The 27,749-nt window shown below is 45.4% G+C and overlaps 1 protein-coding gene across 1 annotated transcript; it reads left to right on the forward strand.

The window, feature by feature from the left end:
• Nucleotides 1-2,073: 2,073 nt before the first annotated feature.
• On the forward strand, nt 2,074-27,749 carry LOC112105304 (sodium/glucose cotransporter 1-like; the record flags this gene model as incomplete). The annotated part of the gene is made up of 12 exons (XM_029914372.1): nt 2,074-2,103; nt 2,427-2,498; nt 10,956-11,060; nt 14,311-14,370; nt 14,724-14,828; nt 22,176-22,281; nt 22,495-22,575; nt 23,555-23,775; nt 24,736-24,871; nt 25,681-25,788; nt 26,782-26,932; nt 27,581-27,749. Coding segments are annotated over exons 1-12 (1,344 nt in total), but the record flags the coding sequence as incomplete, so codon positions are not given.

A 27,749-nucleotide genomic window follows, 5' to 3' on the forward strand; every position in this document is an offset into this window, starting at 1 on the left:
TGGGACTATAGGAGATTGCTGATGGATGGAGATCAGGATAATGGTGAAGTGCAGTTTTTAGCAGGTTAGAGGTGGGGACCTGGTGAAGAACAGAGTGGGGGTGGAGGTGGGAATGGGATGGTAATGGTGCTGGATGGTTAGGGACGGGGTGCTGGAGCAGAGACAACCGCAATGGGAATTCATGATGGCGTAGGAATTGGAGTGAAGCGTGAGAGGTGGGGTAAATGGGGATTGCAGTGGGGTTGATTGTGGTAGGAAGGAGGGGGTGAGTACTGGACTGAGTTGTAAATGGTGGGGATTGGAATAGAGCTAAAGGTGGAAGAGAGATGGTAATGGAGTGGGAGATGGGCATTGCTGCAGGATGGATATGAAGTGGATGAGAGCACAGACAAGGTCTGGACACAGGAGAATGATGACTTTCCGTCAACGGGATTTTACTGAAGTTAGGCCACGACAGGATAATGCAGGATAGATTCACGCCCCAGCTGGTTGCAAACAAATTGTTAGTGTAGACAAGCCCTTAGAGAAAAAACATTTCTTTCACACATAATGTGTAAAGTGCAACAGAGGGTCCTGTGGCACCTTTAAGACTAACAGAAGTATTGGGAGCATAAGCTTTCGTAGGTAAGAACCTCACTTCTTCAGATGTGTAAAGTAAGTCTAGATACTGAAATGTTCAAAGGAAAAAGGCAGATAATTTTCGTTGTGATGCTGCCTTAGTGGAAAACACTTGTGTGTCACTAGACTGAAGAGCTGATATCCCTTTCAGGAACAGAGTCTGTATTCTATCTGAGGAGACATCAGAGACTGTCCACGGGGAAAATGCTGCTAGTCCCTTGAGGAAAGAGCCAGCAGTTAACAGAATGAGTCAGGGAAACCTGCCCCTCAGTGACCTGTGCACTCCCCTGAAATAACCCAGGAGTTCATGCCATAGAACAGAGCAGGCAGCTGCAGACAAAATCTTCCACACTAGCAGCCTGACAGAGTTTTGAAAAGTGATTAACTTTTGATGCCAATGAACTAGTTAATGTTTTTTCAGCACTTTGAAGATGTGAAGTACCTGCACCTGTACCTCTGGCTGAGTGTATTGGATGCCAAGGGTTGGATTGTACCAGACAGCCTGTCCATTTATTTCCCCCCACCAACCCAACCTCCCACAGAAGCAAAACACAATTGAGGGCCCATACCTTTCATGAGAGCACTGCTTCTTCCTAGTGCACCCTGGGGCGCAAGCAACCTCAAAGGAGCAGGGAAGAATGGGGAGGAGGCAGGACCTTGAGCCCCCCCATCAGCCCACTCTAGCCAGTCCATTGACTCAGAAGGGTGCAGCATGCTCTTCTCTAAGAGGTGTTGTGTCAGAAACACCTCCATTGCATCTTGGAGAGCTCTGGGAGGGAATCAGGCTTGTGCCTTAAAGGTACAATCTGACCTGAAGTATGATTATTGTAATTTATTATTGACTGTAATTCTTTGTAACATAACCTCCTGGGTCAGAAGAGGGCTGGCAGGTGGCATGTCAGGCACTGGAGCATTGAAGTTTCTACTTGTTTAGAATAGTTGCTAAGAAGCTTAATATTAAATGTGTCTCTCCACCAATGTTTTCCTTTTCCATTAGACAAATATTGATTCAACTATTGTATGTAGTGAAACATGTCCCTGTTTGTTTATTTTCTTGCATCTATATTAGGATCTGCAATCTGGCTCACTTTTGCTCAGGCCCTCTCTGGGCCTGTTCCAAAGGAACTGGAATCCCATTGTCTGCAAAGGGTTTTGGATCGGGCCCTATGAAAAATGCGAGGGAAACTTCCTGTTAAGTCACTCCTGATAGATATAAAATGAGAGTAAGGGAAATAATTCTTAACTGGCTACTCTGTGGCAGTGAAGAAAGGCTAATAAGTGCGGGTACCTTATCAGAACAGGAAAGGTTAAATTGCCATGCAGTAGATTCCTGCAGGGAAACTCTGGAGCACACTAGTATTGAGTAAGAAAGCTCGGTATGGCATCTCTAGTGCATGAACATAAAACTCGCTACATCAGCAGTTTTGAGGCCTGCTCACCTCAAGGAGTGCTCCTATGAGTGACAGTTTGCAGGCAACGCCCTTGGTTAGTGATGCATTTCTTGTGTTTTATTTTTATTGTATAGTTCATTGTATTTTAACATGTGCGGTGTTTAGATTTGGGTTTTGCAGGCTTCGTGTAATGAAAGTTGAAGCAATAAAGCTTGAAATGGTTAATTTGTAGATTGATATAAGAATCATTGCTCAGTCATTGTCAGGTCATGTTATTCCCTTCAAAATCTTTCTTCCCTGGCCCTTTCTGGGCATTATATTGGTTCCTCTTTCTCATTGATGCCCTGGTTGTTTATGCCATCAGGCATAGTTTGCCTGTTTAGAGCTGAAAATTTTAACCAGTCATTCTTTTTCCAGGCCATGTTCTTGTCTAACCGAGGGACAGTGGGAGGATTCTTCCTGGCTGGACGTAAAATGGTGTGGTGGCCGGTGAGTTCGTATTATATGGGGTGTGTGTGTATGTGTGTGTGTGTGTGTGTGTGTGTGTGCGCTTTTAGTCCACATGTAACGTTTGGCTGCACATCTCTTTCACCATTTATGGAATGTTTTGTACTTACTACCTCTCTGGACCCTAATGTTTTTGGTCGAGGGCCTGGCTCATGTGAGGTGATTGCTGTTAGGTATAAGGTACAGGGAGGAATTGATTTGTAGAAGTGGTTTCTGTGGTGCTGCTGTATTGCTTTCACTGTGGCCGTGCAATCTAGTCCTTTGCTGGAATGTTCATAATAAATTACTGATAACAAATCAGAGTTTACATTTATAATAATAGTACCAAGGACTTACACAGCACATTTCAGCTGTAGCTCCAAAACCACTTTGCGGAGGAGGTAAGTGTCATTGTCCCTGTTTTAAGATGGGGAAAGTGATTCACAGACAGGTGATTTACAAGCCCTCCTGAGGTCCCTTCCAACCCTGATATTTTATGATTCTATGAGGTGCAGTGACTTGCCCAAGGTCACCCAGCAGGCCAGTAGCAAGGGCTGAGACTAGAACCCAAGTCTCCTGAGTTAGTCCAGTGCTCTCTCCATTAGGTCACAATCTCTCTATTGAATGAGACTTCCTGGCAAAGGAGAAATCTTTCTACATAAATGTGGTTCTGTGACTGAATGCATCCCTGTATTCATAGATTCATAGATTCATAGATTCTAGGACTGGAAGGGACCTCGAGAGGTCATCGAGTCCAGTCCCCTGCCCGCATGGCAGGACCAAATACTGTCTAGACCATCCCTGATAGACATTTATCTAACCTACTCTTAAATATCTCCAGAGATGGAGATTCCACAACCTCCCTAGGCAATTTATTCCAGTGTTTAACCACCCTGACAGTTAGGAACTTTTTAATACCTTATACTTGTGCTCACTTAAAACCTATCTCTTTGTAGTTAAATAACCTATATTTATTCTTTAATCAAAACCAATCCAGTGTTGTGTTTAAACTGAATTGTTTGATAACTCCAATTAAAGTAGCAAACTGTTGTACATTGACCCCTTACGGGGCAGTGGACCTCTAATATGGGACTGTCCAGGAGAGGGCTGGGCAGTGCAGAATGTGTGTGTTTTGGGGAAAATTCAGAACTAGGAGTGTGTTGGGATCACCCTGCAAGTAGTAACCAAGGCTGCTGGAAGCTGGAGTGTGGCTCGTGTGTAGCTGGAAGGCTGCAGCTATACAAAGACACTCGGGGTGTGACGTGCATGCTGCTTGGCTGTTCATGAGTGGCCAGGTTGGGAGCTACAGCAGCAAAGCAGGTGGTGATGGAACCTCTCGCTAGTCTGGATTGCATCCCAGATTGTGATAGATGCATTTTCTGAGTGTCACTAATATGGTACTTTCGTGATCATCGTGGCAGTTCATCTTGGAAGGAAAACTTCAGTGATTGGTTATAAAACCTACCCCGATCCTGCAATTGGACCCATGCAACAGGACCTTTGCACTTGAGTGGGATTTGATGCAGGGCTCTGTCCACACGGATACAATTGCAGGATTGGGGCCTTAGAGAACTAAATAAATATTTACTGACTGTAGGAATTTTCAGAACATCTTTCAGAAATTCCTGCCCCTTTCTCAGTGTCTCCATTCAGTGTTGCCTGAATTGGGGCAGGATTGGAATTTCCATTTTCATGTTAGAGCAGGGGTAGGCAACCAATGGCATGCGTGCCAAAGGTGGCACGCGAGCTGATTTTCAGTGGCACTCACACTGCCCGGGTCCTGGCCACCGGTCCGGGGGGCTCTGCATTTTAATTTAATTTTAAATGAAGCTTCTTAAACATTTTAAAAACCTTATTTACTTTACACACAACAATAGTTTAGTTATATATTATAGACTTATAGAAAGGGACCTTCTAAAAACGTTAAAATATATTACTGGCACACGAAACCTTAAATCAGAGTGAAAAATGAAAACTCAGCACACCACTTCTGAAAGGTTGCTGACCCCTGTGTTAGAGCGTTGTCTTTCCAAGCAGGAGGAGGATCTCATGAGTAGATTAGGATTGAGAACATTCAGGTCCTAATAGAAACCATTGGGAAACAGAGAATCTCAAAGTTATTTTAAGGCAAATTTGTTTTGTGTAATCAATGGAGTGACACTGCCGTGAAACTGGATAACAAACACAGTGGTGAATCAGAACCTGCCTACCTGCCTCACTAAATGCACTAGGCCTGATTCTCTGCTGCTTTGCACTTCATATAGTTCTTTATACCTATGAATAGTGAGTGTAAAACACGATCACCTTGTACAGGTTCAAATGGTGGCTCAAGGTGCAAGGCAGTGGGGAATCCGGCCCAGTGTCTACAGCACAAAACCACCATGGGTCAGACCCTACACAGGGAAGTCCCCGAGGGACATAAAGCAATGTAGCCAGCTTTAAATTGCCTAAACCTCTTGTCCATGTAGGCGGCATATCAGAGCCCAGAGGGGATGATCTTGTACTGCCAGAATTGTCTCTAGGATCAACATTTGCTTAAAACCATCTTTGCCTCCTCCCTGTGAGCTCCTTCATTTTGGAATACCTACATACCTTCCTGTGACCTAACAGGAAATCTCGTCCTCTCCACCCTTGGCAGCACCTGGCAAGATAAAAGCAAAAGACATGGCAAGCTCTCAAATCCCCAGTTAAACACTTACATTAACAATACTAGTCTGGAGGGCTACTCTGATCAAGGGAATGTGAGATTCTGGAAAACCCTTTCCCTGGTTTTAGTCTAGGCCGGTCTCAGGCCTCTCAGTGCAAATAGATATGGTGGGAGGGGGGATAAAATATAAAAAGGCCAAAAAGTAAAAATACCAGCTTGATGCTGGGCCAACTAATGCAATATGTCAAGTGTTAGAGAAATGCTACTTCTGACTTCACCCTGGGGCAGTGCCATGTGTGATTATAACCTGGGAATATTCCAGGGAAACCTGGGTGCGTTTCCCAAGTCTGTAGATGGGGATGTTGCTTTATAAATGGACTCTTCCCATCGTAGTGTACGTGTTCCTTTTGACTTCGACTTATTGAGACTTGACTGCATGATTCATTGCTTTCTGCAATAGAGAATAAAAGAAAATATAATTCCAAAAACCTGTTTTAGAAATTACATTTCCATTGGCTTAGTTTCATTCCTCAGTTGTCATGCTGTTCCCTGCTATACCAAGCAGCCATGGGGCGTAGGCTGGGGATTAAGGAAAGAAAAGAGGATGGTGTTTTCCCTGTTCTTTGTTGAATGAAACGGAATGTTCCCTTTTTTTTGCGAGTTGGAGGGGTGAGGAGTTCAGCCAGATAATTGGAGGCAGTGTATTGTCTTAGGGAAGTGTTTATCTGCTCCTGGACAAACAGAAATCTTGATATCTTCATTATGTGGCCAATCTCTCAGTATTGACAAGGCCCTGGAAATAAACACACACACAATAATAAAAACGTCAGAGTTGGAGCCTATTTCTGTTCTCGGATTTTGGGCAAGGGAGCTCGGATTCACACAGAAACATCAGAGCCTAATCTGTGCTTTTTAAGAAATAAGTTTTGAAGGAACAGAAAAGCCAAAGAACATAAACTATCTGGGCATGAAAAGTTTAACAATAACTTGAAGAGTTTAGTGACTACTTAGTGGGAAATATTTGGAGACTTGTATGTGTGTTTCCCTTAAAACAGAACTTACACCCAGCTCTCCCATTTCGGGTCAGTGATATATTAATTTATGGGCTGGACAGGCCAAGGCTTAGGGCAACAGTAAATGAGTAACACCCAGCAGTCAAAGAAAGGAGAGAATTGGGATATGTAGATAATTTTTAACTTCAGTTTAATGCAGTCATGTTTCGCTGTTGCCCACTGAGTAGGTTTCTCTGATCATTGTGTGTGTGAAGGATTATTTTATAAAGTTCTTCCTGTTCGTTAATTTAGCAATTCTGTAGGCAGGTGGGTAGTGGGGATAAATATTTTGCTTTCTGTCCCTTGAAGTAGTGGACTGAGGTAGAAATATTTTAGATGTAGGCCAGGGTGAAACCACCACTGTTCAAGGTAAAAAGACCAACCAAACATTCAACCAAAGTGAATCTTTGATAGGAAAGGAAAAGTGCAGTAAATCAAACTCCTAATGACTCTGCCAAAACCCTCTAATGGGGCTAGTAGTGGGATGCCTTCCCAAGACTGTAGGCATTGGGTCTGGTGCCCGCATATTTGATGATGGGGAAGCTAAAGTATCCGGCTGGCTTGCTAAGCAACTAGCAGAGGCTGTGCTGCTTTCCAAGCCAACACATGCATATGAAGTCCCAGCAAGATGCCTAAAAAAATGGTTGGATATGCAAGGTTTGAGGATGTAAGTAATTGCATAGCACCAAGGGGGGTGGGGAGGAGGGACCCAGGTGATTCTACAGTACAACAAAGCCTATGCTGCTTGAGAAATGCATGTCCATCTCTCTTGTTTAAAGGATTGTGTGGCATTTTAAAATTACCTGAGTGTAGATAAGAATGCAAAATGTAGATCTTGCAGAGAACTTAGGGCAGCAGAATAGCAAACCTGCTCTCCTTTCTCAAGGCAGCTGAGTCTTGATAGATGCATGATAAGGTTTTACAGAGGCGCTAAGCAATATGCAAGTTTGAGTGGTTAAGGGTGGGGAGAGCTGTAGATTTGCACAAATACACTTTTGTGTCCCAGAATAATTAAGTTAAAAAAAAATCCAGTGTCATTCCACAAGGGTAAAGTCCCTACCTAAAGAGGTGGATCAGTGGCATGAATAGTGCACTGTAGGGGCTGGGGATTGTTTCCGTTACTTTGCTAGGCAAAGTGTAGGATTTCCAGGTTCCTTAGGAGGCCTGTGGGGCAGCAAGCACCAGGACTTCGGGGCAGCAAAAAACCAGTGAAAATAGTAAGGCGAATAGATTAATGAATAATGTGTCAAATATACAGTAACTTTCATATAGCTGCAGCCTGACGGTGCTTTCCTGACTAGTGAGCCCCTGTCAACAATTGACCTGTCAGAGGATTTTAAAGTAACCTTCTCCTTCTCTCTCTTTCAACAGTCTTTCTTCCCTTTCCCTCATCTTTCATCTCCTCTCTTCCACTATATCTTTCATTCTCTGAACAGTTGACCCCATCCCTTTCAAACCCTCATGCCCCCTTCTAGTTCCACTATATCCTTTCTGAAATGCAGTCAGTGCTAACTGGTGGAGGGAGCTACTTTTTCTCTGAAATTCCCTCAGAGAAGCAGGCTCAGCAAGTGTACCCTCAGGGCCCCACATCCTATGCATGTTCTGTTTGTCAGGTCTGTCCAGAGGAGAAGAAAACCCCACCCAACTTGTCATACCTCTAACAGCATGATCATAAGGGGAGATCATTAATGGCCAGATCCCTGAAAATTGTAACGCTGACCCTGTCATGAAAGGACAACCTTCCAGTAACATGGAGTTTCTTGGAAAATAGGCCAGAATCCTTTAGTTTATGCGGGGATATGTTACAGCCCCCACTTACTCTGATTGATGAGATTCCGTGTCCAGCCCTGTCTGGGACAATCCAAAGTTTAAGGCCCAGTTTCTCTATCTTGCGTCTATGATGTATCTAGAAGAAGGCTGGGATTTATCAAAGCATCCTAAGGGCATTAAGCCCTTTGAAGATCCCAGCCCGAAAAGTTAAGCAGAATTCCCTGGACATCTGCATTATGTAGATACTCTGGTTTAATTAAAACATAGTAACTGCCATACATGCTGCCAGCCATCAGCTAACCTCTTCCACATAACTTTTTCTTGCTACAAATTACTAAAGTATTGGAGCAAATTTCTTTTCACCGTTCTGAATTCAAAGATCTGTCCTTATGTACATACATGTAATTACTGAAAAAGATTTTGGTTTTAGATTGCATTTGTAACTAGTGTATACTGATCTTATGGTCCTCTTGTACAGAGTCTTTCCTCTGTCAGAAAGACAAACAGAAGCAGAAAGTAATAGACCCGTATGTTGGCATTGCTTTGTCCTGAACTGGGAATAATGACTGTTGTGTTTAATGGAAATGTTTTGCTAACTGCATTGGTTTTTGTTTGGTTTTGTATTTTACTTTAAAGAATGTACACAGACAATACAATACTGCCATGTGTAAAGCTGGGAATGTTACTCTGTGGTGTTGTATTAATTTAGATGGAATATATGGGCCCCAAAAGAGCCATCCATCCATCCATCCATCCATCTTTATACAGTTTAAACAAGGTTTGGTGTTTGGTATACAGAGACCTCAGGCTGCCCAGTTCCCTAGCAAACTCACCTATGTTTAACCTATTATTAAAGATACAGAAAAAGAAGGAAAAACCTTTACAGCATTTGAAATATAAAGTATTAAGTAAGGCTCTCATTTTATAAACATCCCTTGTTCCTTTTCCCTTCAGCTGGAGAGAGCTTTTAGAAAGAAATCCCCCTTGTCTGACAGTCGCTTAGATGGCATTAAAGATAGTAATAACTGTCTTTTGGGGCGGGGAAAGAGGGGAAGTTAGCTGAGATGGGCTTGAGTTGTTATTTAAAGTCCAGTCCCATTTCCAAAAGACAAAACAAGACAAACGCACCCAAAAATGGGAGAGGAAAAATTAGCAAAGATAGAAAATACAGTTTCTGGCTTTGGTGTTGACTTTCACTTGCAACCTCGCTGCTGGAAACAAACAGGCACAGCGCACAACATATCAGCCCCTTTGAGACGTGGCAAACTTGTATTAGCATCAGGCTGTTTAGGACATTGGTTTTAGCTGCCTCTTCTTGGTCAAAGGCTCAGGCTACGTCTACACTACGGGGGGGGAGAATCGATTTCAGATACGCAAATTCAGCTACGCGAATAGCGTAGCTGAATTCGACGTATCTGATCCGACTTACCCCACTTTGAGGACGGCGGCAAATCGACCGCCGCGGCTCCCCCATCGACGGCGCTTACTCCTACCTGGGCTGGTGGAGTACACGCATCGATTCGGGGATCGATTTTCGCGTCCCGACGAGACGCGATAAATCGATCCCTGAGAGATCAATTTTCTACCGCCGATCCGGGCGGGTGGTGAAGACTAGCCCTCACAGTGGTGTGCAGCAACAGTGACAGTGGTGAGCAGAGGCATCACTCACCCATCCCACGAGCCTGGGGGCAGGAGGTGAACCCACCTGAACACAGCCCGGGACTCTGGGACTTCGCTGCACCCCACTCATATTTGTCAGCTGAGGGCAGAAAAGGGGAGTGGTTTGTTAAATAGGCGTTTGTTTATTGGACTTTCACACCACAAGGTGGGAAGCTGAAGCAAAAGTCTACTGCTCAAGACAATGTGGGGCCAGTGCTTACTTTTGGTTAGCATACTTTTGAGTAATTGTTGCTGTGTTTTCCCAGATTAATGCTGTATTTCATCTCCTCTTAATAAAGTTTTCTTTTGTTATACTCAGACTCAGTGCTTGCAAGTGGGGAAGTATTACCTTCTAGAGGCTCCCGGGGTGGGTAATATATTGTTTCCCAAGATTTCTGGGTGGGGGCTCAAGCTGGTTCTGTTTTGTAATGTTAAGAGGAACCTCTAGATATTGAACCTGTCCTTTGTTGCTGCCGCCACCACCTGGCAGAAGGATTACATAGTTATGATCTCCCTTTTGTGAATCTCTGTCTTATTTTTAATCCAGCACTAACTTCTTTCTTTCCTTCGATCCGTACATATCAGCAGTTCCTGTTTCTCCCCGTTACTCAGTCTGTGGGATCAATACAGGATGTTACAGGTTTTAGAGATACCAACATTCCTTGTACGCACATGTGTCACTCGCATGTACTGCACCCTTGGGCCAGTAGCTGGACCTACCATAGCAGCTCCCAGAGTCCCATTCAGGTAACCTATTGTCCCTTGATGGAAGCAAACCAAGTGCAAAAAGGGTGCGTCTCCCACTGGAGATACAAGCCAGCCATAAGGCTTATGGATCTTGCGCCCAATGAGATGTATCTTATTTTCATGAATCAGCCTCTTGTCCCTGGAGCAGCTTAGATGTGTGACATCAGCCTTTTGTGCTAGCTGCCCAGACCTCTAGCCAAGATCATTGGCTGCTCATTCTGCAATACATCACCCATGTGTTAGTTGGAAATGTTCTCCAAAGAGTTGAAATTCTGTATGGGTGGAGGCCACGTGCTCACCTTAGTTGGAGAAGGGAGTATTATCATTCACCAGTGTCCCCTCTGGATGAGTTAATATGTGATGTCCTGCTCAGTCCTCCTTGTCTGTAGGGATGATGGCTGCAATGTTGGGTTTTAAGAGGGGAAATCAGGCAATCAGGTCTCATAGTGACGGCAAACAGGAAATCTCAAAACACCAAATAAGCACTTTTTTTTTTTTTTTTTTTGTCACAAATACAGCTCTTATTTTAGCCAAGGCCTGAGCCCAGGATCTATGACCCAAGTCTGTTCTTCTCTCTGTTTCCAGATTGGTGCTTCTCTGTTTGCCAGTAACATTGGCAGTGGGCACTTTGTGGGCTTGGCAGGCACAGGAGCGGCTGCAGGAATCGCCATTGCAGGATTTGAATGGAACGTAAGTGGTACACATTTCAATAACATTGTAACCTTGGGGGTATCCAAAGAGATCAGGTGAGCCCACATTGTCTAAAAATCCAATTCACTCTAATGCTGTCAGAGCCCTCACCCAGCGGCACCTGCCTCCCCCAGGGCTGGCGACTGGCAGAACCACCCACCACAAGAACACTTTGTGTCGATTCCCATTCCCCCAGTCTCTCTCCCCACTCCTACCTGCAGCCCAGTCAATGGGAGAAGAAAAGGCCATTACTATATTAGGAAACCAGTTTCCACAGAGGTGTTTCTCTCTCTCTCTCTCTCTCTCTCTCTCTCTCTCTCAATATATTGGTGATTTCCTCCATTCTATCTTTGTCCTTTGATTGCTTTTCAAATACTTATAAACAACATCTCCAGCTATTAGGGGGAAAGGACAGCTTTTCTCATCTCATCTGTATCATTTTTGCTGAGAGCTTGCTTTGGGACTAGGGGGAAAGGAGTATTTTGCTTTCCTCCAGGCAGTGAGGGATTTAGGGTTGCCTTCACCCCCTACTTGTCCTCTCATTTCCCTCTCACTAAGGGACGGCAGCGAAGGAGTGCAGAGGCTTGCACCATCAGTGCTGGTCTGTTCTCAGTCTGTTGGGGGCAGACCCCTGACCTATAACCAAACACCTCACTTGATTAAAAGTACTACGACTACTGCCTGGAGTGTGGCAGAAGAACCGTAAAGGTTTGGGAAAGGATCTGGGGGAGAGAGTTGAGACGAAAGGTAACGTGTCCCCTCTCCTCAGTCAATTTTACCTGTAGCCCTCCATGGATGTATGTGTGACCGGGAGGAGATACAGGAGTTGGGGAACAGCCCCTTTATGCTGTATTTCCCCTTTCAGGTCAGCCGGTCTGAAGGTGCAGTTTGCATCACATGTTACCGCTGCCCTGAACAGCACTAGCTTCTCCACCATCAGTACTCCTTGGAGGGGAATTGGGGACATAGCCACTAGGAGGTCAGTTCCTGGCAGCATGGAGTCTGGAGCAGACTGCTGTTTACCTGGTGCTCCAGGAAGATCTGGTCATGAGAGAACTTTAATGAGCCAAGAGCCTTGGGATCTAGCTCTTTCCCTTGGATACTCAGCCTCTGGAATAATAGTGGCCATGCCCCTGGCTGTTGCACTTCACAAAGGAGTTTATGCAACACCACAAAAGATCTTGGAGGTTTGGTGTTTCCCTGTAATCTGGTCTGAATCATCAAGGGAAGCATGTGGCCCTTAGGTTTATTTAAAATAGAAGTGTGCAGGGTATGAAATGAGCCCCATATAGATTGCAACTTCTTTGTGCATGGGGGGAGTAGACGCTCGCTTAGAGACATGCACACGTTGGAATCGGTTAGTTTAAACTCTCGCTTTTTTTAATTTTCTGATGATGCTGAAACAAATCCAGGCTCCACACTAAGGTTACTTGGAACTTCATGACATCTGAAGGGATAGAACCGGGATCCTCTTTCAGGATCCTCTGCCATGTGAGCTAAAGAGCTCTCCATTAGTTGGTAGCAGTATGCAGCCTAAGACACACAGTTGAGAGGTTTTGATTAAGTCCAGTAGAGGACAGTGATGTACATGTTCACCCATGCACACAGAAGCCAGCTAGTTAGCTCATTACAATACAAACAACACAATGGAACTGACAAACGTGCTAATATACATGGGAAAATGCTGCTTTGGGATCCACACTGATTCTGTTAGCAAGAGAGAGAACTGGACCCGATTCTGCTCTCACTTATACTGCCTTTGTGTCAGTGTAATTCCATTGACTTCAGTGGGGTTACTCTTGATGTACATGGATGGAAGTGAGAGCAGCATGGTGCCCAGTATCTCTGGCATGTCCTATGCTTGATCTATGAGCAGAACTTCAGAGAGGTGATAAAGAACTAGCGTGTGGATGAGAGATCTAGAGTGCAGTTCTGAGAGCAGAATTTAGCTCTATATTTGTTTTAATGTGCACAAGTCTGCATAAAACAAATCGCTAACGTTTAAGTAAGAAAAATGAATGTACGATCTACAATAAAATATCTGATGCACAGAATATACAGTATGTAGTATAGCAGAGCTACCATATTTTACAGTATATAGTCCCAAATATGAGAGTATTATATGTCTTATAATGTATAAGGGCACCTTATAACTACTCCCACTGCAGAAGGCAGGTCAGTGGGCTAGTCTGGTGGGTGACATGGGTATGGAAGTAAGCTCTGCTGTCCAACACCTTGGAGAAGCAGAGCTAGTCACAAGTGAGACTTGTTCAGAACACACTTGGATTTGTTAGTGGAATGTTTCCTGGTGCCGGTGGCTGCCTGGAGACTAGATGGAGGGGCTAGTAAAGGGGGCTGGGGTGGCATCCCTAGACTTCCTTAACATTTCCCAGTGGTAGCAACAGTGAATATGCAGAGGTTTCTGGGGGCTTCTGTTGTTTACAACACCATGTTGTCTAGATCTGCTCTGGGCACGACTAATGAAACAGTGGTTTAAGCACCTGTGCCCAGGGTACACTAAGGCTAGGTCTACACTACAGCGGGGTTCCGACCTAAGATACGCAACTTCAGCTACGTGAATACCGTAGCTGAAGTTGCGTATTTTAGGTCGGCTTACCTGGTGGTGAGGACGGGGGAAAGCCGACCGCTGCTGCGCTGCCGCCGACTCCGCTGCCGCCTCTTGTCGAGGTGGATTTCCGGAGTCGACGGCAGAGCGATCAGGGATCGATTTTACCGCGTCCTCACGAGACGCGGTAAGTCGATCCCCGATAAACCGATTGCTACCCGCCGGATCGGCGGGTTGTGAAGACGTAGCCTAATGCTCTGGTAGTTGCTACTACTAGTGGAGCTGCAGTGGGATAGTGCAACCAAAGGAAATGTTAAGACCAGTGTTAGACACACGACCAACGTATTTCTCCATGGACCGACATGGGAAAATGCTGAAGCAATGTTCTCTTTGATACTTCAATCAGTCTGCTGCAGTGGGGGGCTCTTCCTCAGGTGCTTCTATTGGACACCTAGGGTGAAATCCGAGTTCCAGTCAAGTCAAAGACAAAACTCCCATTGACTTCAGTAAGGCCGGGACTTCACCCCTGGAGTTCCAACTGTAAAATGCCAGACAAATAGAAAGAATGAGGCCAGGGGTGCCTGCACTGGCCACCGTTTTACTCACTGCAGCCAGATACGTGGCCGTGGAAAGTGCTGGTGACAGGACCAGAGGCTAATTCAGCTGTTCTTTCCTTGGTTACAGGCCCTGATAATTGTATTTGCTCTTGGCTGGTTGTTTGTACCCATCTACATCAGGGCTGGGGTAAGTACAAACACTAGGTTATGCCTTTTATTGTTCCCAGTTTTAATCTTTCTTTTTCAGCCTGCTGTGTTTGTGGGTCTAGCATCATCACAAAACCATTCTCAGTGGGAGGAGAGACCTGAATGTGACAGGGACTCGAGACAAGTTGTTTCTGTATGTATTTAAACAAGGAGGTCTCTGTGGCTTTGAGATCCTGACACGAGGAGCATTTGACAGTGTCTTTCTGTGCTTCTTGGAGGCCATCTACGTTTCTAGTGCATTTATCAGTGTGGTATCTGAACGGAAGAGCCTCTGCCTCCTATGGTAGTTGTCTTTTGCTCATAGTGTGAATTCTTCTCCCTCTCCCTCTGCAGGTGGTGACAATGCCAGAGTATCTCAAGAAGCGCTTTGGTGGCCGACGGATTCAGATGTATCTGTCAGTCCTTTCTCTGCTCCTCTATATTTTCACCAAGATCTCAGTGAGTTAAGCTTTTCTAGTTCCTCTATTCTAAGTGAAGTTCGTATCTGTATTATTATTTTATGCTCACATAAAATCTCTCTACACGTGTAGTTCACTTCTCTCATTTGTTGCCTGGACTCTATTTAGGTAGGTAAAAATCTGTTTCCATGTTGTCACTCTTCCGTCTAGCAGTGCTGACCGTCCAAATCAGCTCTACAGCTCTGTGTGTCTGTGCCTGTTGGATTGTACCAGGGGACTCTTTCTCTAGATGGTGGTTATGATTTAGCTTTCTTTTTCCGGGATTTTGTTTCCATGTGTGTTCCCCTCTGGGACAGGTCAGGCTGGCTGGAGCTTTGTACTATATACTGTAGGCGCCATCTCAGGCGTCAGTGACAGAAACCGAAGAGAAGGTCCCAAACTATCAGAATTTTAGTACCCGGTTCTCTGCCTTTGTCCCCCAAGGGCAACAATTGCTGCTGCTTACCCAGGAACATTCACCCACCCCATTTTCAGCATTTTGTTTTAGAGTCTTCTTTCTAAAGTCCCCCATTCTGACTCCTGGGCCAAATTCTCCTGCCCCAGAGTATGCGTAACTCTCTTTGGCTCTAGTGGGAGAAAAGGGGCCTTGGGCTTTCAAGGAATGGGTTTTTGTTCCCACTTTCCCACATATCCTTCCATCTGTATTCTCAGCTGAACTTGCAACCTGTTAGTACTAATGAAGCCAAAGAGAGGAAGGCAGGTGGGGAGAAGAGAGATGGGGTTAGAAAATAAAGGAGTGGGAAAGTGCAAGGAGAGGAAGGGAAGGAAGAGGAAAGAGCCTGTCTGTGGATCAGTTTGAGCTATGAAGTGTGCCTAACAAGGACATTGCAGTAGCGAAGGAAGTTGTGATTTTCTGCCTCCTTTTGAAATCATGTTTCCATCCAAGTCCACAGGTCAGGCAGACCTGGCTCTGTTGTTTTCCTGCAGTTGCCATGGAAGGTTACTCTTTGCTCTCTGCATAGGAGCTGAGTGATAATAGTCCAATGTAACCTAAAAGAGCTGGCCTTTTGCTCTCATTCTCACACTCTTACAATAATTGATTCTTACCAAGGTTACAAATTAAATAGGCTGGGTCTGTGGCAAACCCCCAAGTTGGCTTTTGGGCGTTTTCATTTCTGTAGCATTTATTTCTGTGAGGAGCTGTCAACATAACTGTTGTGTTTTATATGTAGCTGTAATTGGAAATGTTGCATCCATGTAATTGGGCATGGTTTTGTGAACACATAGGTCTAGGGCTCCAAGCATCCCTTGCCTATGAAGCTGTTGGCTTTATTTTGTAAAGCTTTATGGGACTTATGTTAAGAGAAGATGATCAAGAATTACTAGTAGGTAGATTTTTATATTGCTTATAGATAAGGCTAAGTTTTTGTCATGGATATTTTTAGTAAAAGTCAGGGACAGATCATGGGCAATAAACAAAAATTCACGGCAGCCCGTGACCTGTCCCTGACTTTCACTAAAAATATCCCTGACAAAAGGGGTAGGCCGGTTCAGCACCCACTGCTGCTGGGGTTCCCGGGTCCCCCACCTCTGCGGTGGGCGGGAGCTCAGGGGTCTCCCTGCCTGTGGGGCTGGGCTGCTGCAGGGTCCCCTCGCCCCCAGGGCAGCTGGGAACTGCAGGGTCCCCCAGCCGGTGGCCATGGCTGGGCAGTGGCAGGGGGTTCCTGCCCACCTCCACTGGACAGCTACGGGGTCCCGCCACCGCTGGGCACCTGCAGGCCCCTCCCTCTCCCCCCCGCCGCGGCTGGGACGCAGCAGGGTCCGCCAGCTGCCCAGCCAGCAGGCAACGGGGGCTCCCCGCAGCTGTCCAGCTGTGGCAGGGGGACCCTGCAGTTGTTCACCCATGGCAGGCAGCAGGGACTCTGCAGCTGCTCAGCTGGGGCATCTGCAGGGTCCCTCCACCAGGGCGGGGGCTGGGAGCTGGGGGGGGAGGGGCTCACTGGGAACTCCAGCCCCGGGGCAGAAAATGTCACGGAGGTCAATGGAAGTCACGGATTCCATGACTTCCGTGATCTCCGTGACATAATCGTAGCCTTACTTATAGAGTGAAAATATGGTTGTGTGTGACCTAGTTTCATAACCTATTTTTAAAGTTGTTTTTTAGTCCTGTGATTCTCTAATGAAGTTGTAACTGAAATGAAAAGAAAGGGCTTATACAATGGAAATGTACGAGGAGCCATGATTCACATTGTGATATTAACATATGATTGGACGATGTATAAGACATTCCAAACCACAAAGGACAAAATGAAATGACTGGTTAAAAACATGTTGTTAAGCAGGTTAAAACTGAAATGTAGGGTATGATGGAATATGACATTTGTCTTTGATTGGATAATCATAGTTACAAAACTAAACACTGTGAAGAAAGAACCAAGAAGAAATAACAGATAGAATTGTAAAATAAATTGGACCAGTGGAGCTGATAGACACTGGACCCTGGATTAGTGAGTTTCCTCTCTGTATTGTGCTGATTAATCCTAGATGTCTAATCTTTGATTAATAAACCAACTTATCTTATTATTTGATGTCTCATTTAATTAATGATCAAACACAAGCCATTATTACAATTTGGAACCCCAGATATTGCACATCAGTTGTAGTATCAGTTTGGGCCAGTTAAGGCAGGGTTGTGGCCTAATTATCCTGAGGTCCCTTCCAACCCTTATATTCTGTGATTCTATGAAAGCAGTGGCAGTGCAGAAATTTTAACTCTAACTGCTTACTGGCCTAAGTGCATCTTGAAACACACCCAGTATGCCTGTCAGCAGGGCACCTTCTGGGGGCAGGAGATTAATTAATTAATAAGATATAATACATTACTGATAACGAAACACTAAAACTGCGACACGTCACAGCACTGGAGCATAAAGAAAGAAATATCAACTGACAGGTCACTACTTCTTTATAAAGGACTCCATATTTCAGAACATGGGGGTGGTTCACTTGCGTTAGATACAATTTGTATAGCTGACCCCTGGATTTATGTGTGTGAGAGATATTTCCAGACTGAAATGGACTGGAAAAGGTAAAGATTAAGACATAAAAGTTACAGCCATGGACTATCTACCGATGGCATGTATGGCTCAGTTGTAAAGTTTAGAAGATGAGGGAACAGAATAAGAAATTGAAACATCAGATGGAAAAGCAACATTAATATGTCCCTAGTTCATACCTTGGAAAAGCCTAAAAAGGAAGTGCAAACATGAGAGGGAGGAGGTGAGGGAGAGAAAAGAGAGAAGCAGGGGTTACTGTGGCAGGCAGAGGACCTTAAAAGTGCCTACAGAGTGGTTGAAGAACAGCTCACCACAGCATATCAAGGCACTCTGGTTGATCCTAATAAGTGTAAGCCAGAACAAGAGGGTCCACAAGAATAGCTTTGGGTATTAAGAGGGCAAATTGCAGCAGCAGCTGGTCTTGGGGGTTACCCCTCTGAACCTCCTTATCTGGGCCTGCCTGAGGAGGATGACTGGGAAGTTTATTACCAGGAATATGATTTGGAATGTGATGGCTCAGGGTTGCACAACTTTTGGGAAAGCCCTAAGTTAGCGTTGTTTGTGGCAGCTGGTGGAGGTAAGAAAAAGAAGGGACAGAAAACAGGTTCTCCGGGAGGAAGGCTAATATCAGGGCTGCTACCTGCTACCACCAGAAGACCTGGAAGAGCAGGGTCTTGTCAGGGGAATTTGGGTACCAGTCCAGAGGAAAGCTTAGATGAGAAGGAAAGTTCAGATGGAGAGGGAAATACACCTAATGTCCCCTGACCAATATAGAAGCATTAATCTTTGTAGACCAGCTTATTGGAATATGAACACAGTTGATTTCATCATTCTGCTTGCTAGGAGGGTTAAAATAACAGGCAGGGTTGTATCATCTTAATCAGGGAGATTTTAATTAATGTGTTACAAATGACTGTTGATAAAGATGCCTAGAATGCTCTCCCCAAAGTCTATAGATTAGGGAGAATGGTGTTTAACAACACTGTGAATATTCTCCAGCCGGGACTAACTGGAATAACACCCGTAACAATATTAATCAGTCTCTGGGAGAGCATCCCATGAACTACCATGAATGGTTATCCTCTGTATGGGAATTAAATAGGGTGGTTCATAATTGGCAGACCGACACCCTGTATGCAAATCTTTTAATTAATAATTCTGTTTTGGGAATTTAGAATTTGGGGGAGTTGGTAGCTTCCAAGGGGGCTGGCTTTTGATGAAGTTCTCAGTTTAATGATCAAAGCACATCAGGGCATTGTGGCTGCCAAGGCTGAAGTTGAAATAAAGTGCAAGGTCACTATGACACCCAGTGCAGTTCATATTTGTATCTTCGCAGTATCGCTTTTACATGTGATTGTTGGGGTTTTGCCCAATGTGCAATGTTCTATGTTCCATAGTTTCTCTGCTGCAGAGGTTCCCTTCCTTTTTTGGGCACAGTTCCTCCCCTGTGTGATGCACTAGCACTGGGCTCCCCTTTTTCCATGTTCCCTTGCAGAATTTGCTGCCGTCTCTCCTTTTTCTTGCCCATTTTCTGCCTCTTTTCTCTCTTGTTTCTGTTGTGTGTATTTTTTGTTGTCGTCCCCCCATCTTGTTTTGTGGCTCTGTTCCACTGCTCCCTAGGAAACTCCATGCTGTCAGGGTTGACTCCATGGGGCTCCCATAACCAAGATGAGTTCTGCAGTAGCAGAATAGAGAAGCTTAAATCAGTCAGCTGCTGCATGAGCCTACAGCACTGTGTGAGCTGTTGCCATGGTAGCTTTCAGGTAGCTGAAAACAGGGCCGGCTCTGGCTTTTTTGCCGACCCAGGCAAAAAAGCCTCCCCCCGCCCCACGGCGGGGAGCGCAGCAGGGGAGGGGAGGGCGCCGAGCCCGGCAGCGGCCCCACTCTCCCCGGCCGGCCGGAGCGCCAGGAGGAGGGTGGCGAGCCCCGCCGCGGGTCCTCACTCCCCGACGGGCCGGAGCGCTGGGAGGAGGGCAGCGAGCCCGGCCGCGGGCCCGCTCTTCCTGGCCGGCCGGAGCACCAGGGGGAGGGCGGCTGCGCTCTCCCCGGCTGGCCGGAGCGCCCTGGGGAGGGCGGCGAGCCCGGCCACAGCCCCGCTCTCCCCGACCGGCCGGAGCGCCGGGGTGAGGGCGGCGAGCCCAGTCGCGGCCTCGCTCTTGTAGAAATGGTGGGCAATTTTAAGAAAATCATCTAGGCAAGGCATTGGTGACCAGTAACTGATTGATTAAATTAAGACTAGGTATCTGGGAAACAAGTACCCGGATGCTCCCCCATAATCTGAAGGAATTTAAAACCTTCTGAATGTGTTGCAAGTGTTCCTTGGAATTCTTTAGCTGTAATGGTAGTTGTAAAAGGACACTCCTATCATTAATAGTTTTGCCATGTGCTTCCTGAATGATGTGTGCATAGCTCTGGAGTGATTTTTTTGCATGGAGAAGGTTTAGTACGTTCAGAGATATGATAACGTTTTAATTGTATCCCTAACAAGGAAACATTAGCAGTAAATAATGTAACTGGGGGGCAGAAGAGGTGAACTTGGAAGGTGATTCAGCAAATCCAAGGAGTTTACGTATTGTTCAGGATGTTAAATAATTAACTATGTTTCCTTGCGGGATCGTTTTATGACCAGTAATATTTGTAGCCATGCAAACTAAGCTAATACTAAAAATAAATGAATCTCAAGCTTTGGGGCATAAACTGATCAGCTGTGAGGGTCAGGAACGAATCCTCTCCCATAGAGAGCAGCATAGGCTCACAGTTAGCCTGTGGGATTAAGCTTTATGAATTCCTGCATCTTAACCCAGCCCCAGCCTCCATGGCTGCAGATGGCAAAGGCAGAGGCGGAATTTGTTGGTGGGACCATGCGTGTGTTTCACACCCTGTGTGGTGCACAGCTCAGCTCCACAATGGCTCTGCATGTGAGCATGCAGTGGCTGGTAGTGGGAGCAGGGCTGGAGGATCTGCAGTTGCACAGGTCTCCTCCTTGCCCTGAAGGCAGGAGGGGTGAAGGGGGGTTGAGGTGGTGACAGTCTCAAGGAGAAGTTTCCTCAGTGGCCTGGGGGAGAGGTTTTCTTCCTCCAGCATCTGCCCAGCTACTCAGGCTGAGTGCTGTGGAATGGATTTGCCCCTGAGTATTTTTGTTTTAGTTTCCCTGTTTGTAAAATGTGGAGGATGATACTCAGTTGCCAGGCTGACTGGGGAGTCATGAGGATATGTTACTTACTGACTGTAAAGCACTTTAAAGGTAAAGTGTGCTCAGTAGTGTTGTTATGTACAGCATGGCACAATTAGCCAGATGCATGACTTATATCACCCCTCTCCTTGTGGCAGAATACCTGACTAGATGGCACTCCCTGTGTTCCTTGAATAAATGTTTGCCCTAAAATCTAGTAGAGCTGAGGACTAAACAGCCCTCTTAAGCTTTGTCTGCCCTGGGATTTTAGGATCAGATTTTCAAAAGCACCTAAGTGATTTAGGAGCACAAATTCAGTGACATGACTTTCAATGGCACATCTGCTCCTAAGGCATGTAGGCACTTTGGAAAATTCCCCGCCCCCCCCCAGCATTGGTGCAGCATGTTGCAAACCCCTAATAGAGATATGAATTACACTGATGAGGCATGAATTTGTTGGGAATTGGTTACCCTGATTTCAAATTATGTCTACTTTAGGGGTTTGCATTGGTGCAGATGCGTTGGTAACTAAAATCCCAGGCCGTATTCATGAAGTTGCAAAATCCATGTCATTACAAGAGCTAATTGTTTCTCCAGCTGACCAGTTGAATGCCAATTACTTTGACAGATGTTCATGGAATTTGTGTAAAATAAGGTGTCATCTTTGATTCCTGTTTGTCCTCAACTAGGCAGACCAGTCATACCAAGCATCTGTGTTGCACTGGAAAGGTGAGGCTTGAAGAATAGCATTGACATAAATAAAGACAAAAGAGTTATTAAACAAAACTCTTCCTGGATATAATGCAAAGGTTATCAAAAGACTTGGATGGTCTGGGATTTAAGAACTTCGTTGAACTGTTTTCGCATACATAAAGTCACTGGCCTGAAGAGGTGGGTAGCCAGATTTGGCTAGGATGGATCACTGACAGATTTCTGGAAACCATTGTAAAAACTGCAGAAACAAAGAAGTGAACTTCAAAAATCCACTGGCAGTTAAAATAAAGCATGTCTGGGCAACCAAGGAGAGAAGATCTGTCTTTATTTTGCATGTGCTTTTATTCTTTTGTGCAGTGCAGTGCTTGGGGGAGTGGGGGGAAAGAGATTATATCAATAGCGATGATCTCTTAAGCATTCCCTAAATGGTCTTTCCTTTTATTAGGCAGATATGTTCTCTGGAGCTATATTTATCCAAATGGCCATGGGGCTAAATCTTTATTTGGCAATAATCATACTGCTGGCTGTTACTGGTCTTTACACGATCACAGGTGAGTTTGTGGAACAGACAGATAAATTAAAAACAAGTTAAAAGGGGATCCAGAAAGATGAAAAGGGGAGTGGGGTGTAAGTGGGAAGAAATGAGAACACGAAAGGGGAGAGGTGTATGTGCATGAGAGAGAGAAGGGGACAAGGAGAGGTGATTCCCACTAAGGCATTAGCAGAGGGGCTCACACATTTTTCTGGCCTTTCTTTGCTTTTAGGTGGTCTTGCTGCTGTGATTTACACAGACACTTTACAGACCATCATCATGCTGGTGGGATCCTTTATTCTCACCGGATTTGGTAAGTAAATCTGATGAACGAGAGCAGGAATGATCAGCTACAGCCCCCAGTGTCCTGTGGAAGTGGATCCAGCACTGTGGAGTCCTGACAGGTTAACAGCTGAGGCGCTCCAATTGCTTCATGTATTTGCTGGGGGAAAGGGGAGAGCCGCATTGCTAAGCCCTCCTGTCATCCTGTCCATTGCACCTTCAACACATGCGGGAATGTATAATATTAAAGTAGGACCAAGGTTCTGAGTCTGTGGTCCATGGACGTCTGGTGCTAAGTGGGAAGCTGGTTGGACATACAGTATGGCTGTGCCTTGTTTCCAGCTGCTAAATTGCATGATGAAAGCTCAAATACATTAAATATTTATGCAAGTTCTGTAGTTACCATAGGGATGACATTGAGAGTGGCAGAGGAGGTGGGCCATGTGATTGTGAATAAGAGGTTGGGTATCCACAAGATCACATAGGTACTAAAATGCAGTCCACCTGTGAAACAGAACCCTGTATTTAGGGGTCAGCCTACATAATTAATCAAGAGGAGGTAGTAAAGGCAGGGAGCCCTGTGAGGCTGTAATTTCCTCTCCCTTACATTGTAGCTTCTTACTGCTTGGTCTTCCTCTTCATAAGCTTTTCAGTTAAATGAAGTTGTCCCCCTGCTTCACAATAAACATTTCGGATTGACTTCATCTGGTGGACTCTGCCTCTGGTCCTCACCTGGGTCAGGCAGCCTGGAGATATTATACCTACATTATACTTTCTGGCAAGGTGTAAGCAGGCATCTGGGGCATGGGAAGGACAGTGGGGTATAAAGGAATCTTTAGAAGGAAAGTCACTGTGGCTCCTTGCTTTTGAGAGTGTTCATAGCACATATTTTGATGTCTTCTGACAATGTTGATCTCTGTTGGGCAGGTTTGTCACACTGATAGCATGGAGTTTTCTCCTGGGATTCTTCCATTCCATCAGGAATTTCAAGCATCTTTGTTGTTTTTCAGCATTTGCCAAAGTAGGAGGATATGAGGCCTTTATGGAGAAATATATGAATGCAATTCCAGGAAACACCTCATATGGAAACATTAACATTGACCCAAAATGCTACACCCCTCGGGCAGATTCTTTCCACATCTTCCGAGACCCAATCACTGGAGACCTGCCATGGCCGGGGCTTACCTTTGGCTTGAGCATCCTTGCTTTGTGGTATTGGTGCACAGATCAGGTAGCGTAAAGGCAACAACTGGAAATTCAGAGCATTCTAAAATCTGCAGTGTAGTTGGACTGATCTCTCTCCCTCCCCACCCCCCATGCCTTTATCTCCTTAGGGCAAGGTGATTTTTCTCTGTAGCTTTTAAATGCTCAGCCCTTTCTATGTTAAGTCAGTGGGGTGTGTGTGTTCCTTTATTACCCTTTGCATGCCATGCTGAGCATATGCTTTGTGTGTGATGCTTTTCTCCCTTTCTTGTGACCTGTTAAATGAACATTGAGGATCTAGTTTTCAAATGTGGGCATCTTAATAGGACATCAACATAAATATAATGACCTTTATCAATTTGGGTATAGACCTGGCTTCCCATCCAGCTGTACTAGGTGTATCTTGTATGTGTGCTGCTGGAATCTCCTTGCATAAACAGTGCTGGGCAGATGGTCTGTGTATGTCAGTCCCCCCATGCCAGGCTGGGGGACTGTCCATCTCTTTCCTTTCCTTTCCTTCTTCTCCTTAGGTTAACAGTCCTTCCAGTCTCCAAAAATTATCAAACTGGTATGTTTCAGAAGGAGAATGTACTATTGTAATTGTGCAGTATTGCATACCATGTATTCTTCCAGCCCCCAGCTGGTGATCAGATTGAAAGCCTTTATAATTTGTATCCTAGCTAGTGTAACTGTGTCTGCTGTTCTTATTCATTTAAATGTCTAATCCCTTTTGAATCTTCCTAAGCTACTTGGTTCAATAATATCCGGTGGCAGGGAGTCTCTCAGGTTAAACGTACACTGGACAAAAGTGTTTCCTTTTATCCATTTAGACTTGTTCTAAGGCCTTCAAGTGCCCTTTTGTTTTTCTAATTATGGGAAAGGGCAAATTGGAACACAGTTTAAAGAGTCTCATTGGTGCCTTGGTGTGCCCGGCATCGTGTGTGGGTGACAAAGCTGGAGTCATTCACATCTACTGTCTCATTGACAGGTTATTGTTCAGCGATGTCTCTCAGCCAAGAACATGTCCCATGTGAAGGCCGGCTGTGTCATGTGTGGGTACCTGAAGCTGCTGCCCATGTTTGTGATGGTGATGCCTGGGATGATCAGTCGAATTCTGTACACAGGTAAGACCTAGTACTGTAGCCCCCTCATTCTCTTCTCACTCCTCTTCCAGCCCCACTCAGTTTTCTCTTCATTGTTCCTCCCCTCCACTCCTTCAGTTCCTCTCCTCACTCAGACCCCCAAAAGACATGCACACACCAGCTGCTCCCACAAAATAAGAAGCTACTGCTCTTTCTCTGTCCCCTGCTCAGGGCTCCACTGTCCCTGGTGCAGAACAGGAGTCGCAGAGTCTGTCTCTTTCCTGCCCTCTTTGTTGGTAGCATTCCTGCTCTACCTGAGAGGGTGGGAAACACTCCTGTATGTGACTGACAGACTTCACAGGGCAGAGGGAGGGGTGCCGGGATCCCAGAGAGGAGTGTTCCCAGCTCATGGAAATTCCTGTGATTTGCATGCTGCCTGAGCTCAGTGTGAGCACAATACCAGTTGGTTTTTTCCCTCTCCACTGAGCTGTGTGTACAACAACAGAGGAGAGCAGGTGGTCTGAGCAGGATAGGGCCTTCCAGAGCACACACTTACTTTGCCCTGGCCCCTGAGCCCTGATTTTGTAGTCCTCACGTTATTCAGTCCCGACGTCCTGTGCAGTTCTGCGGATGCAGTTTTGGTGGCTTGACCTCAGCACCATCGCTATTCCCCAGCTAGGAAAGAAGTGATGCAGGAATGGAATTCCTTCCCACAGCTGCAGAGCCAAGGGTGATATCAGGCAAATAAATCCAGTGGTTTAGCATGGAGATGGGTTTGGGAAGTACTCTTGATTTTTGGGTAACTTGCTGCTATGACCCCAGGTAACCCTATCTTGTTATCTTTTTCTCAGATACGGTGGCTTGTGTCGTGCCCTCAGAATGTGAGAAATACTGTGGCACCAAAGTTGGCTGTTCAAACGTTGCTTATCCAAAAATGGTGGTGGACCTTATGCCGAATGGTAAGCTGTTGCTGTGATAGGGTTTTTTTTTTTTTTTGTGTGGGTAAGACGTGGATGGCAGATTAACAGAAGCTGGTTGTTGAGGGGGAGAGATGTCCCAGGGCTGGAATTCAGCTACCAGAACTAGGAGACCTGCATTCTCATTTAGTCGATTTGACATCACTAGTTTCTTGAGTTATCAGGGCTCAGCTATCATAGGCCCTAGATCATTCCAATATACAGTTTATTCCTATACATGCCAAGCATTCTGATCAACGTGACCATAGATGCCAGATGGTTACAGACTAGCCATGACAATGTTACTTATTTGCAAACATGAGGCAATAAGACACTGCTGGCGTTAGCCTAGTGTGAGAAATAAATCTGGCCTACAGTTACCAGTTATTAAGAGGCGGCCTCTGCCAGGATCTCTGTGTTGAGTGATATGCTTGCAGTTCCTCCGCTAAACTCACTGGTCTGGAAAGAGAAAGTGCAGCCCCCTGGGGTTATTGCTCTCCCACTGACCCAATGAAGCAGTATAAATAGGGTGACCAGATGTCCCGATTTTATAGGGACAGTCCCGATTTTTGGGTCTTTTTCTTATATAGGCTCCTATTACCCCCCACCCCCATCCCGATTTTTCTCACTTGCTGTCTGGTCACACTAAGTATAAACAACAAGAGTGTGTTTGTGTGGGGGTGTCTCTGACCCCTCCCATTGTACACAAAGGACTCCTATCTGAGTAAATACACACAGGCATTATCCATCTCCTAACAGCCCAGCCTGGGTATTATGTGGTATTGTACATGTTGTGCTTCCTGACCTAAAAGGCACCATTACCTTCCATCTGCAGTAGGGTACCATGACGTTGTCATAAGCTGGGCATGCTTCATTTACTAACAGATAGCTGGGTTGGGGGAGGTCAGACCATGCACTCAAAGAGATGTCACTTATGGGAGCTTTCCCAGTGACTGACCCTCCCCAGCTCAGGTGGTGTGTCTCTCTGTGTTTCAGGTTTGCGAGGTCTGATGTTGTCAGTCATGTTGGCCTCTCTCATGAGCTCCCTGACTTCCATTTTTAATAGTGCTAGCACTCTGTTCACCATGGACATCTACACCAAAATACGATCCCGGGCAACTGAGAGAGAGCTCATGCTGGCTGGAAGGTAAGTGTTACTGCGCCCCTTCCCAGCATTAGGAACCTAATGAAATATTGGAGCCATCACAGACTGCACCCTTCCAAGTTCACCTTTGAGTGCCTTGATGAACAACCTTTCACTGAATGCATATGATGCAGCAGTGACCTCTTGTGGCTTGACTGCTTAATCTCATGTGTCTTTCTCGATATTCAATGGGGTAGTTTCCAGCCATGTTTCTTATTTAAAGATTAATCTGAGGTGTCTATTCCCTACAGATATCCTCGGGGATCTATTTAAATTTCATTCCAAGATGACAGACAAAGCTACAGCATCAGTAATATTCACTAGCTATGCTGTAGATTTCTCTTTTATTCATCTCTCTCTGCTGTTTTATTGATTGCTGTGTTTATTTGTGACTTATTGATTTATTGTTTGGGAGCAGAGTTCTCATTTTGAGTTGACTGAGAGCTGATGGATTGGGTGAGATTTCATTGCCGGTTGGTCTTTTTCCCCAGTGCCGATGGCTGATTACTGTTATTTTTGCTCCTGTTTTAATGCTGGTTGAATAACACAATGACTTGTTAAATTGTTGATTGGTTCATTGTGATTTCTGTATTTCTGATTGATGTTTATAAATAGGTGGCTAACAGATTTTTTTATTGGCTGTATTTGCAGGTTATTTATCTTAGCTTTAATTGGTATCAGCATTGCTTGGGTTCCTGTGGTGCAGTCAGCTCAGAGCGGGCAGCTCTTTGATTACATACAGTCTATCACCAGCTACCTGGGGCCACCCATTGCTGCTGTCTTCCTGCTTGCTATCTTCTGTAAGAGGGTCAATGAGGAG

This window comes from Terrapene carolina, unplaced genomic scaffold, assembly GCF_002925995.2.
Source record: "Terrapene carolina triunguis isolate 2854851 unplaced genomic scaffold, T_m_triunguis-2.0 Scaffold42752, whole genome shotgun sequence".
Classification (NCBI taxonomy): Eukaryota; Metazoa; Chordata; order Testudines; family Emydidae; genus Terrapene; species Terrapene triunguis.